The sequence below is a fragment of the Desmodus rotundus genome, chromosome 5, assembly GCF_022682495.2.
Source record: "Desmodus rotundus isolate HL8 chromosome 5, HLdesRot8A.1, whole genome shotgun sequence".
Classification (NCBI taxonomy): Eukaryota; Metazoa; Chordata; class Mammalia; order Chiroptera; family Phyllostomidae; genus Desmodus; species Desmodus rotundus.
This window is the reverse complement of record NC_071391.1, coordinates 91,227,580-91,241,810: the sequence shown is the minus strand read 5'-3', so window position 1 is coordinate 91,241,810 and position 14,231 is coordinate 91,227,580. Positions and strand designations below refer to the sequence as shown.

General features: G+C 34.6%; 1 protein-coding gene across 9 annotated transcripts in view; it reads left to right on the top strand.

The window, feature by feature from the left end:
* The window catches only part of ARHGEF12 (Rho guanine nucleotide exchange factor 12), a 278,370-nt gene that overhangs the window by 103,577 nt on the left and 160,562 nt on the right, over positions 1-14,231 (top strand). For 5 of the 9 annotated variants that reach the window (XM_024569579.4, XM_024569576.4, XM_024569580.4 and 2 more), the window contains exons 2-4: positions 6,793-6,816; positions 8,697-8,782; positions 10,249-10,305. In XM_024569579.4, coding sequence (XP_024425347.2) covers positions 6,793-6,816; positions 8,697-8,782; positions 10,249-10,305 — 167 coding nt within the window. Of the gene's footprint in view, positions 1-6,792; positions 6,817-8,069; positions 8,144-8,696; positions 8,783-10,248; positions 10,306-14,231 lie in introns of all 9 variants that reach the window. The other 4 variants (XM_045202984.3, XM_053923628.2, XM_024569577.4 and 1 more) reach the window with 2 other exon arrangements.

Genomic DNA, 14,231 nt, shown 5'->3' with positions numbered 1-14,231 from the left:
ATATATATATTGGAGATCAAACCCATGTCCCAGGTATCATTGGCAAATGTGTTTTCCCATCTGGTTGGTTCCCTTTCCATTTTGGTAATGTTTTCTTTAGCTGTGCAGAAGCTTTTTACTTTGATGTAATCCCATTTGTTTATTCTTTCCTTTGTATCCCTTGTCCTAAGGGATGTATCATTAAAAATATTGCTGGGTGGGATATCTGAAATTTTCCTGCCTATGTTTTCCACTAGCACTTTTATGGTGTCACAACTTAAATCATCTGTTGTCCATCTTGAGTTTATTTTGGTGTATGGTGTAAGTTGGTGGTCGAGTTTCATTTTATTGCATTTATTTGCCCCAAATCCCTACTCCATTTATAGAAGAGGCTATTTTTACTCCATTTTATTTTCCTGCCCCCTTTGTCAAATATTAACTGACCGTATTGACATAGGTTTTTTTCTGGGCTCCCTATTCTGTTGCATTGGTCTCTGTGTCTGTTCTTATGCCAGTACAAGGATGTTTTGATTATAGTGGACTTGTAATATAGTTTCATATCAGGTAATGTGATCCTTCCTATTTTGTTCCTCTTTCTTAAAATTTCTGAGGCTATTCTGGATCATTTATGGTTCCATATAAATTTTTGAAATATTTGTTCTGTGTCTGTGAAATAGTCATTGGTATTTTGATAGGGATTGTGTTGAATTTATAGATTGCTTTGGGTAGTGTGTACATTTTAATGATGTTAATTCTTCCAATCCATGAACACAGTATATGCTTCCATTTATTTTTGTCATCCTTAATTTATTTCTTTAGCGTTGTCTAGTTTTCTGAGTACAGGTCTTTTACCTACTTGGTTAAATTTATTCCTAAGTACTTTATTTTTCCCATTGCTATTGCAAATGGGATTTTTTTTCCTGATTTCTGTTTCTGATATTTCATTGTTGGTATACCAAAATGCCTTTGATTTCTGAATATTGACCTTGTATCCTGCTACTTTGCCTAATTCTATTACTAGTTTGAAGTAGTTTTTAGTAGAGACTGTAGGGTATTCTATGTACACTATCATGTGATCTGTAACCAGTGACAGTTTTACTTCCTCCTTTCCAATTTGGATGCCTTTTATTTCTTTATCTTGTCTGATTGCTATGGCTAGAACTTCCAGTACTTATGTTGAATAGAAGTGGTGAAAGCAGTCCTCCTTGTCTTGTTCCTGATCTTAGTGGGAAAGCTTTTAGTTTTTGCCTGCTGAATATGATGTTAGCTGTAGGTTTCCCGTATATGGCCTTTATTATGTTGAGATATGTTGTCTCTATTCCCACTTTGCTGAGTGTTTTTTATTAGAAATGGGTGCTGTACCTTATGAAATGCTTTTTCAGCATCTATTGATATCATTATGTGGTTTTTGTCTTTCGCATTGTTCATGTGGTAGTGTATTACATTTATTGATTTGCATATATTGTACCATCTTTTCATCCCTGGGATGCATCCTACATGATCATGGTGTATGATCTTTATAATGTAGTGCTGGGTACATTTTGACAATACTTGTCTGAGGACTTTAGCATCTATGTTCATCAGCAATATTCATCTGTAGTTTTATTTCTTTGTTGTGTCTTTATCTGGTTTTGGAATTAGGATAGTACTGTCTTCATAAAAAGACTTAGGGAGTCATCCCTCTTCTTGGACTTTTTGGTATGGTTTGAGAAGAATCGGGATTAGTTCGTTTCTAAATGTTCGGTAAAATTCTTCTGTGGTTCCGTCCAGCCCAGGGCTTTTGTGTGCAGAGAGTGTTTTGATTACTGCTTCAATTTCACTAGCTGATACTGGTCTATTCAGGGTTTCTATTTCTTTTTGACTCAGTTTTGGAGGAATATATGTTTCCAGAAATTTTGGGCATGTAGTTGTTCATTGTAATTTCTTATGATCCTTTGTATTTCTGTGATATTGGTTGTAGTTTTACCTCTTTCATTTCTGATTTTATTTATTTGGGTCATCTCTCTTTTTCTTAATGAGTGTGGTTAAAGGCTTGTCAAATTCGTTTATATTTTCAGAGAAACTAGCTCATGGATTTATTATATCTTTGTTCTTTTAGTCTCTGTGTCATATAATTCTACTCTGATTTTCATTATTTTCTTCTTTGTCCTCTCTCTGAGTTTCATTTGTTGTTGTTTCCCTAGTGTTTGTAGATGTAGGGTCAGGTCATTTATTTGAAAATTTTCTATCATTTTTAAGTAGGCCTGTATTGCTATGAACTTCCTTTTCAGGAGTGCCTTCGCTGTGTCCTGTAGGTTTTGGGTTTTTGTGTGTTCGTTTTCATTTGTTTCTAGAAAATTTTGATTTCTTCCGTGATTTCATTGTTTACCCATTTATTGTTTAATGGCATTTTACTCTTTCTCCATGTATTTGATTGTTTCTGAGTTTCTTCCTTGAAGTTGGTCTCTAGTTTCAAACCATTGTGAGCCGAGGAAATGCTTGATATGATTTCATTTTTCCTGAATTTTTTGAGGCTTATTTTGTGTCCTATCATGTGGTTTATCTTTGAAGATGTTCCATGTGCATTTGAAAAGAATGTATATTTTGCTTCTTTGATGTGAAAGCTTCTATATATATCAGTTAAGTCCATTTGATCTAGGGTGTCATTCAGTGCCACAATTTCCTTGTTGATTCTTTGTTTGGTACATCTATCCATTGTTGATAATGGGGTGTTAAAATCCCCTGATATGTGTGTTGCTGTCTGTGTCTTTCTTTAAGTCCTCCAAGATTTTCTTTATATATTTTGATACTGCTATATTGGGTGCGTATATGTTTATAATTTTTATAGCTTCCTGATGGACTCTTCCCTTTAGAATTATGAAATGGCTTTCTTTGTCTCTTTGTATGGCCCTTGTTTTTGTCATCTGTTTTTTACGATATAGGTATTGTTACCCTGGCTTTCTTCTTCCTGTCCATTTGCTTGGAATTTTTTTTTCCAACCCTTTACTTGGTCTGTGTAGGTCTTCTGTTCTGAGGTGGATCTCTTGTAGGCAGCATATATTCGGGTCATGACATCTTAACCATTCAGCTACCCTATGTCTTTTGATTGTAGCATTTAATCCACTTACATTTAAGGTTATTATTGATAGGTACTACTCATTGCCATTTATCCCCTTTGTACATGTGTTCCTCTCTCTCTCACTGTTTTTCTTCCACTTCTTAAAGCAGTTTCTTTAGCATATCTTGTAGTGCTGGTTTGGTGGAGGTATATTCTTTTAACCTTCTTTTGTCTGGGAAACTCCTTGTTTTACCTTCCATTTTAAATGATAGTCTTGCTTGGTAGAATAGTCTTGGTTGCAGGCCTTTGCTTTTCATTACTTGGAATATTTCTTTCCAGTCCCTTCCGGCTTGTATTATTTCTGTTGAGAAATCAGCTGCTAGACTTATTAGAGCTCCCTTATATGTTACTATTTGTTTCTCCCTTGCTGCTTTTAAGATTCTCTCTTTGTCTTTAAAATTTGGCGTTTTAATTATGATGTGTCTTGGAGTAGCCCTTTTTGTGTTCATCTTGATTGGGACCCTCTCTGCTGCTTGATATTGCCTGTCTTTCCCCTCTCCAGGTTAGGGAAGTTTCTGTCATTATTTTTTCGTATGGTTTTCTATCCTTACTCGTTTTCTTCTTATGGTGTTCCTGTGATTCACATGTTTTCATGTTTCATGTTGTCCTGAAGTTCCCTTAAGCTAACTTAATAATTTTTTTAAGTCTTTTTTCATGTTGTTGCTCTGCCTGGGTGTTTCTTTCTACCTTGTCTTCCAACTCACCTATTTGATCCTCTGCTTTATCCAGCCTCTCTTAATTCCTTCTCATGTATTTTGTATTTTAGAAATTGTATTCTTCATTTCTTCCTGGTTCTTGTTTATAGTTTCTGTTTCCTTTTTCATGCTGTTGTAGTTCCCACTCAGTTCCTTGTATTGTCACAGAATTCCTTGAGCATTGTTACAAGCATTTGTTTGACTTCTATGTCTGATAGATTGCTTGCCTTAATTTCCTTTACCTCTTTTACTGGGGATTCTTCCATTCATTTTGATTGGGGTTCTTTCTTTGTCTTCCCATATTAGATGACACTTTTTGTTGTTTCTGCATCTCAGGGTGCTCTGCTTTGCCTGCCTGACTTAGTGGGGTTGACTTCTGTGGTAGGACATCTGTGGAACTTAATGATGTGGTCTCTTTGATCTTGTCTAGGTGCTGTAGGACTGTTCTTCTGTTTGTGTGGGCTCTCTTATTGTTCTTGGGCTTTAGTTGTCAGTGGCTTCTTTGTTGGTGTGTTCGTTTCTTTCAGCAGGCTTCCTGCTAGTCAGAACTCCCACTTTGTCATGTATTGTTCAATTTGAAGCATCATTTGCACTCTTTGGAGTCCAGACTGCATATCCGTTAAGATTCTGTGGCTGTTCACTTTGGATTTTTGGAAGATAGGCTAAGTGTCCCAGTTGGGTGCATGAGCAGATTTACTCAGTTCCCACCTACTATGCTACCACCTTCTCTATCCAAAAATTTTTGTTTGAGAAAAGTTCTTTATCTGTACTTTCTGATGTGTTAAGTAAATTATGGTAAGCAAGTTATATTGTAGGGTGGTCTTTGTTCTTTATCTTCTCATTCCATTTTTATCCTCTTTTTATCTCCTCCTTTTCCATTCCCTTGCAAGAGACAATAGCTCAGGACACTGTCTTACAATCACTAGTTTGGGATCTTCTTAGCTTCTTTACCAGAATCTCTATGGGTGTTGCAGTCCCTGACACAAGCAACATTGTTTGGGGGTAGAAATTTTTATAATGGCTATGGGGCAGAGTGACTAAGTTTGCTAACTATGGGTGTTACCCTTTGCAAAAACTCAGTTGGAAATTCTTTTCTGCCAATTTTATATTCATCTGTAAATTAAAAATTATGTTCCTACCCCACTATCCCCATTAGTAAGGATGGACTACTTAGGAACATTTACTTCTGAATATTTGGTAATCATTTGTAATCAGTATATTTTCTAGAGCAGTGTTCTCTTATCCTGGATCCCCTGCCCTTGTTATCCCTAACTGTGTTGTGAGTTAACATGCTATATTTTTTATTAGGGGAGATTGTAAATTCTTAGTCTTTCTTAGGATCAATTTTGATTTATATAGGAGTTAAAGGAAATTGTAATTAAACATACTGTTTTTAAACCAAACTACTTCCATGGCAAATAAGTAGTCATTCCACTATAATTGTTTTATGTTTATTTCTTACTATCTTTAATTATAGTCTTTTTTAAAAAATCTAATTTTAGCCCTGGTTGGTGTGGCTCAGTGAACAAATGGTTGCCGGTTTGATTCCCAGTCAGGACAAAGGCCTAGGTTCCGGCCATGTCCCCAGTTGGGGGTGAATGAGAGGCAAATACACATTGATGTTTCTCTCCCTGTCTTTCTCCTTCCCTTCCCCTCTCTTTAAAAATACATAAAATCTTTTAAAAGTAAAATGAAATAAAAACCTAATTTTACTGATACTTACAATAAACTGTTCTTGTTACCTAGAATAAATAATTTTAGATAATTTTTAAAAGGATAGAAGTGAAAAGAGGAATGGGAGGAAATTTGATAACACATTGTAGACTTAGATTTCTATTTATGTGTAGCATCAAACTCTTATCAAGAAGCCTCCAGTAATATTGCTTTTAAAAAAGGCAACCAGGATCCCCTGGCGTGTTGCTCAGTGGACTGAGCGTGGGCTTGCAAAATGAGAGAGGTCCCTGGTTCCACTCCCATTCAGGACACAGGCCTGGGTTGGGCCAGGTCCCCAGTTGGGGGCGTTGGAGAGGCAACCAATAGATGTTTCTCTCCCTTTCTCCCTCTCTTCCTCTTTCTCTAAAAATAAATGAAGAAATATTTATAAAAATTAAAAAGACTGCCCTGGAGAAATGATGTAGCTTTTAGCTTACAGGACCAAAAAAGAAAAAACGTACCCTTTGTTTTCTACTGTAGGAATGTATTTTTAATAACTAATAGTATTCCAGTGGTAACTTTTTCTAAATTTCTGTTATTAAAACTAAGCATAAATAATTGAAGACCATGATTTAATCATGATCAAAGGATAGATAGATTAATAGAACAGTAATCAGCACCCGGATATTTTAGGGAGTGAGGTGAGGTGATGATGGGCAAGGAGGAAGTTTTCCTTGTTAGGGAAACTAAGTATAATATATTATTGGTAAAATATTTCTCTTTGCCTTTTTTTTAAAAACTTGTAAAATGGAAATACCTTCATGGTTATTTTTTTAAAGGAAGATAATACATGGAAACAATTTAGCGTAGTGCTTAGCATCTAGTAAGCCCTCAGTAAATTTAGCTGTTTTTATTATTATTTGGAATTTTAAAAAGAGAACCCATACTCCTGAACAGCCGAGGGTAAATACACCTGCAATTTAAGATTTAACAAAGTAGGTTCTGGTCTAGTAGCTCAGTTAGAGCACTGTGCCCATATGCCAAGGTTCTATAGTTCAGTCCTTGGTCAGGGGTGGGTGGAGTGACAGGTTGATGTTTCTCTCCCTCTAGCTACTTCTCTTTCTTGCTTTTCTCCTTTCCTTTCCCTTCCCTTCTCTCTCTCTCAAATCAATTCAAAAACGATTTTGCAAAGTATTTAAGATATTAAAAATGATATCCAGCTTCTTACTTTACCTGTTTGTTGAATTGCTTTGGGAAAGTTAGCATAAAATTTAAGTCCCTTATTCTGATTAAGTAGAATGCAGTAAATGTAATGACTGTCTTACAAGTGAAATAATTACATTTATGCCTTTTTTCCCTTTGTTTCAGGTTTCCCCTCAAAAAACCTATAAGGTAAGTTGTTCAGTTGCACCTCATACATTTAGGTTAAATTTAATGGAAGCATTCCTTTGAAATTATGGTGAATTTTTTGTGGTTTTTGAAAATGTGGATTTTAGTTTAAAATTTCAAAATGTTTTGTGAATTTAAAATGTAACAGGTGTTTCTGTTTTTTCTGCAAGATGGCTTTGTTTTGATAACAAATGTTTTTAATATAAGCATTTAAAATGTCTGCTCAAGTTGATGCTTAACGTCACTCCCTATGAGGAGACTTAATTTTACGATCCATTGTGACTGCTTTCAGTTGTGAATATCATGGGGAGTATAAATGGATTACCAGTTTTTGATGTGTTTTATCATCTGGGTAACTGTAACTGCCTTTAGTTAATGAATTGTGGGAAACTGAATCAGTCTTCATTACTTTAAGACAATAAAGGGAAAAAGTCCACAATGTTCAAATGTCTGTGCCCATATCTGTATCTCCACATTTACTAATTTCCCAAGATTAAATGTCTCTTCCTAAGTACTTCTTCTTTAACATCCTTCTCTTTCATCTTAATTGTCATAAATACTACTTAAAATGTAGGTAGCATGTCATTCCTATTATTATAGTGCATTTGTCATTTAGTGACACCATAGTACAGAATACCAATGCTAATCTTGGCATTTCAGTTAATTAGTAGTGTATGTATTTATTGTGTTGGCCAGAAAATTGTTTGGTTTTTCTTGTAAGATGGCTCCAGTAGTGCTTAGTTGTCTTAACTTCATTCGAAACAGTTTTGTTAGATTGTACTGTGACAGCTGTCATTATCATTGTGCATTTAAAAACAGCTTACCAAAATTGGTGACTTTTTGTGTAGCCGTTTTAATATTGAAGATGGAAGAAAGTAAGCAACATTTTTCAGCATATTATGCTTTATTATTTCAAGAAAAGTAGAAACGCAACTAAAATGCAGAAAAGATTTGTGCAGTGTGTGAAGAAGGTGCTGTGACTGATCAAATGGGTCAAAAGTGGTTTGCCCCATACTGTCATTGGGATAATTGTAATAAAATAACAATTAAAACTTTTTTTAGAAAGTGGTTTGTGAACTTTCATGGAGTACGGAAGGTACTTCACAGTCAGGTAGACCAGTTGAAGTTGATAACCATCAAATTGAGACATTAATTGAGAACAATCAATGTTCTATCATGATGTATAGCCGACAGTCTCAAAATATCCAAATCAGTAAAGTTATTCATGAAAATGAAAAATGTCTTTTATTTTACAGATAAAAACCATATGGACTTTTTGGCCAACCCAATAGTTATGGTTTTATTTACTGCCCAGCCATTATCTGATCAGGTAATTTGATAAACCATAAGAAAAATAATAATTCTAGTGTTGTCTGGGCTTGGCTAAAACTACTGCAGCTAGAATTATAGGCAGGCTTTAAGTGAAGTTTCCCCCCCATTTTTTTTTTCAACTGCTCTCATCAGTGCTATATTTACACAGTGATTTTGAACTTAAAAAATCATGATGTATATATAGGCTTGGTCAATGTGTTGAATTTACAAGTTGGGAGTTTTCTTATCTGGTAAATGAAAATAATACTGATTTTTCTTTGAAAACCACTAAAGGAATTAAAGCAGTTATTTCTAAGAATAAAACTGACTTTATAACATACTACTTTTATCATTTTTAAGCATTTTTTATAACCAAGTAAATAGACTCTGTATTACACACAGCGCAGACTAATTTTAAAACTTCTTGAAAAATACAGAGAGGTTTATGAGACTGTATAAGGTAAATTGATTTCTTGGTTTCTTTTTGTAAGACACACTTGAGATTTTTAAATTACGTTTTTGTGCTAATGACTTTCTTGTAGTAAATACTTGATTGCTTTGGTTTAATTTAGGCATGGAAGTATTTTGAACCGAGAGTCACCAACAGATAAGAAGCAGAAAGTTGAGCGCAGTGTATCACATGATTTTGACCCCACAGGTAAAATATTCTTTTCTTCCAAATTATACTGAGAGAAATAAACTTCAGAATGCTATAGTTTGAGCTACATAATGACCTGAAACACTTGTTTCAGAAGTAGAACTTCCATTTATGACTCACCTTCCTCTTCAATTATATCATATAAAATCTTTGCATTCAGGGAATGCAAACATTTTTAACTTTCAGTACTATGGATTCCACCATGGAAGCATCATTGTAGAGTGTATTTAAATATGGTGATGATAATAGAAATAGTTTTTATATCATCATTGGTATTTTGTTAAGACCAAGGACTTAGTATTAAGATAAATCTTAAGTTAAGTATGCACTGGTAGTAAGTCAAAATCAAGTCTGTAACAACTACCAATTTCTGCAGTCATTTAAAAATTTAGGTCTGGAGTAGATAAATTCAACTTCAAAATTAATTATCATCTCATTTTAGAGTAAGCAAATGAAGAGATCCCTTTTTCTTCAGTCAAAAAGTATTCTGAACTCAGCTGTATTTCTGCCTCAGCTGTGTTGCTCTTTCATAGAGTTTTCATGTTAATAGACTCTCAACTATTTATATCCCTTAATTTATACATAAAGTTTGAACTCTTATTGTGAAATATATGCTGTTGCTTTCTCCTTGTAAATTCACCAAGTTTTTAATTTATAAAAAAATTGCTTGATAATTTTGCTTTCGTCATTTAAAAGTGATATGTGTTCTTTGTGTACAAACTATTTTATTCAGTCGTATGTTCCTGTGACAAAAGATAAAATATGTAAATGCTAAGGTTCCCAGATACATAATTTATCTATTTTTAGATATTTTTATTTAGAAAAAAAATTATAAATTTTTAATAACATTTTTTGTGTCTAATTAAGATTAAGTAAAAAGGAAACCCCAATCATCAGTTTGTGAGGTATTGGTGGTGGGAATATGTGATATGTAACTTCTGGATCTCCATTAAAAGATAATAATTTCCGACACCTAATTTTGACATTATGGGGCTCAGAGACTTATTTATATAATTAGTTATTGTTTTGCTAATGAGGGTCACAAGTTCTGCCCTATGTTCATAAAAGTATTGTGGTCTTGTTAGATTAACTTACTGTGTTTTGTTTGTGTGTGATGTGACCATTTCTGCAGACAGATTTAGCAAAGTGATACGCAGTGCTTCATGATGAGATTATTACAGTTTTTAGTGCTTTTGCCATCTCTAAAATTGGCATATATATTTTGTAGACTATTCATGTGTTGTTTTCTTTGAACCTATTTTTATTGCACTGTCTTTTCTTTGGTAAATCTTTAAAATAACGTCGCAGCTGTTCGTGACTAAGTGCTGTCATCTGTGATGTTCATGCTTTATGTTTGCATGATTTAACTTGATCATGATTCATTCTTTTTTCCCCCATAAATTTTTCCCCTTACATTGGTCTCCATATTTTCTATATCTCTCTCCTTTTCTCCCACTCTTGTGCAGATAGCTCCTCCAAGAAGACAAGGTCTAGTTCAGAGGAGAGTAGATCCGAGATATATGGTAAGCTTTATGTAGACAATTCAGCCTTGCACCTTTGGAGTTTGCTTCATGCTGTTTCCTTTTTTAAAATAACTAGAGCCTTCCTGTGTCTGCTCTGCATGGCATGATCTGCTGGGAAAGGGAACCTAAGGTTTTAATGTGGCTGTGATGTGGAAGCTTAAGGTTGGTAGAAACTAACATTGTAGAATAAGAATAGACCACATTAGTTTTCTTCTCTTTTATTTTGTTCATGTTGGGAAAGTGATTCTCTCTCATATGTTTGGGTGAGGTTCTTCCATGTAACGTGGATGAGCATTGAATAATAATTCTTCTTCTTCCTCTTCCTTCTTCTTTCTTTTCCTTCCCTCTTCCCCCCTCCTCTTCCTTCCTCCTCCTCCTCTTTTCTCCTCCTCCTCCTCTTCTTTATTTTCTTTTTCTTTATTTTTAATTAGGGCATTAAATTCTTATTATCTTCTTCCCATGTCCCATTTGCAGGGTTTGGGTCACATAGAATTTCTCAGTGCTACCAGTCTTTTACTCTAAGTATAGTGCTGGTATAACTTAATGTGTGTTAGCAGTTCTTTGGAATTTTTATCTTTTATTTGCTGCTTTATTTTTAATTGCATCATCCTCTGGAAATGCTGTTCTTGTGTGATTCATCCACAGCAACAAAATGCCTTAAGTGTTTTATTTTTATAACTTGAAGAATTTGTCTGTGCCTTTCATAAGTTTCCCCAAAGCTTATTCTGTCTGAATGGGCAAATTACAAAATGGTATGTTTTAAAAATAATGTTTACAAAAAGCAGGTTTAACCAGAATGGTCAACTTTTATAACAGGTTATTGAAACACTGATAATTCCAGATTGTGTCCTGTATTCCAAGGATAATATAAACCATTATTTGTGAAGATTGTACATATTTTTCTTCTTCCTTTGCAAAGTTTCACTTTTCCTGTTTTGATATCTAATTAGTTTTTTTGAGAAAAGTGAATAGGAGAAGCAGAGCCTGGAACAAAGACTTTGAAAATAATCTCTAAAAGACTAAGAGGTTATTTTTTTTAGAAGATTCCCAATTTGTCATCAAAGGAAAACCATGTCTTCTTTAATAGAACCAAACGTCTGTCAAGTAGACGTTTTCCCAGGTATTGCTGATTCCTAGCCTGATATACATGAAAGGAAAATAAAATATGAAAATGTTTCTAACCCTTTTAAGATATTTTATAATTTATATCTCCTGATACTTCAGCCAATAATAGACACTTTTTAATATCATGAGGCTTCAGTGTTGGGTTATAAAGCAGTAAATGCTTCTTCATTAGATACATATATAAAAATCTTTGCTTGGGTTTTTGTGACCAGTGCTTTTTCTATGTAATTAAACCTTTTACAGTAGTTCAGCAGGAAATGTATACCATGCCAAACACATGTCAAGTTTATGTTTTTTTCTTCCAGAGTATTTGGCTCCATATAAGTAAGAAGTAGCTTCTGAATTTCTCAAGACTTTTTTTTTGTTCTGTATAAAGAGTTTACTATGGTTTATTCTGGTTTATCCTTTAGGAATGAGAACACTGTCTTTATAGCCCCATTCTTTTTGAGTAGCCTTTGCAGTGTTGTTATTTTATCTCCCCCACCATTTTCCTAGATCTGTGGTATGTGTGCAAAAGCTTGCTGTTTGCTTAAGATGATAGGATCTTTGCTTTGAATGATAAGATGATAGGCATGAATGAAAGCTTCCTGTTTGATTTGGATGTTAACACTATTTCAGACTTGCCATTGGCTTAGTAGTAATAGAAATGTTTTAAGTAGTAATGAGGATGCAAGGTGTGGATTATCTGTGTGTTTGTTTCTTGAGAACTGTAGAAGTGCATTTTGTGGAGGGAACTGAGCCATGAGTTCTCAAAAACCACTTAGAGAAATGAGTTTTTCAGAACAAAGTTAATTAGCATTTTACCTTAAATCTCTTTCATATTACAAATACTTTATCACCTGTGTGAATAGACTTCAAACTCTGTGCAGTTAGCATGGATGAAAAAGAATCTCTAATCTCTAGGAAGCCAAGGAAAGCTTGGACATAATGGAATATGACAGTAGAATCATAGCCACTGGTGACATTGCTTTAGCATAGGGGCTCTTAACAAGCTAACTTCTAACTTTAGAGATTATACATTGTCTTGGAGTAAAATTCACTAGCTGGATGGATACTTAATACAACTGCCAGTTATCCACTTATAAAGTATTTATTTTATACTCTTTTAGCCATTTTAACAACTGTTTTACCAGATAGATTTGCCTTGCTCATTTTAAAAGGAAACCAAGTATTTGTTCTCTATTGACTTCTGTTGATAATTTTCTACCCAATATAGTAGGTCAATATTTATTCCGTATCCCCTTATTTTTCCTTGTACCGTTTGAAGTCTGTTGATCATATACAGATGCATTTTCTGATCTGTAATTTAATGATATTTATCATATTTTCGGACTATAAGACGTACCCCCCCCCAAATTTGGGAGGAGAATGGGGGTGTGTCTTATAGTCTGAATGTAGCTTACCTGGCTGACTGGGGGGAGGGGGCCCAGTGGAGCAGGGGGGTTTTTTTGTGTTTTTTTTTCCCTATTTTCCTCCTCTAAAACCTAGGTATGTCTTATGGTCTGGTGCATCTTACAGTACGAAAGATATGGTAATTTTCCATTTTTTTCACTAATATTATAGTGAAGAAACTGTAGCTTTTGTGGGACATAAGAAATTTAACAAGGGAATTTTGAGTTGGATACTCCTTCGTAACTTCTATCTTGGTTTCATGAAGAGATTCTAGCTGATAGTATTTTGTACAAAAAATAAGTCATGTCTTTTTGAAGCTGTCTTTAGTCTGCTGGGGCTGCTGTAACAAAACACCAGAGACTTGGCTTAAATAACAGAAAAGACCTGTACTCAGAAAACTACACAACATTGAAGAAAGAAATTAAGGAAGACACAAACAAATAGAAGCATGTACCATGCTCGTGGATTGGAAGAATTAACATCATCAAAATGGCCATACTACCCAAAGTGATTTATAGATTCAATGCAATCCCTATTAAACTACCCATGACATATTTCACAGATATAGAACAAACATTTCAGAAATTTATATGGAACCATAAACGACCCCTAATAGCTGCAGCAATTTTGAGAAAGAAGAACAAAGCAGGAGGAATCACAATACCTGGTATCAAACTATTACAAGGCCACTGTAATCAAAACAGCCTGGTACTGGCATAAAAACAGGCACATAGACCAATGGAACAGAACAGAGCCCAGAAATAAACCCAAGTCTTTATGGTCAATTGATATTTGACAAAGGAGGCAGGAGCATAAAAAGGAGCAAAAATAGCCTCTTCAACAAATGGTGTTGGGAGATGTGGACAGCTACGTGCAAAAAAATGAAACTTGATCACCAACTTATACCATACACAAAAATAAATTCGAGGTACATAAAAGACTTAACTATAAGTCGTAACACCATAAAAGTCCTAGAGGAAAACATTGGCAGGAAAATCTCAGACATTCCACACAGCAATGTCCTCACAGACACTTCCCCTAAAAGCAAGGGACATAAAGGAAAGAATAAACAAATGGGACCTCATTAAAATAAAAAGCTTCTACATGGCTAAAGAAAACAGCATTAAAATAAAAAGAGAACCAACAGTATGGGAAAACATATTTGCCACTGATATCTCAGACAAGGGCCTGATCTCCAAAATATATAAAGAACTCACACGACTGCACTCCGGGAAGACAAACAACCCAATTAAAAAATGGGCAAAGGACTTGAACAGACACTTCTCCAAGGAAGACATACAGAGGGCCCAGAGACATATGAAAAGATGCTCAGCATCACTAGCCATCAGAGAGATGCAAATTAAAACCACAATGAGGTACCATCTCACACCAGTCAGAGTGGCCAACAT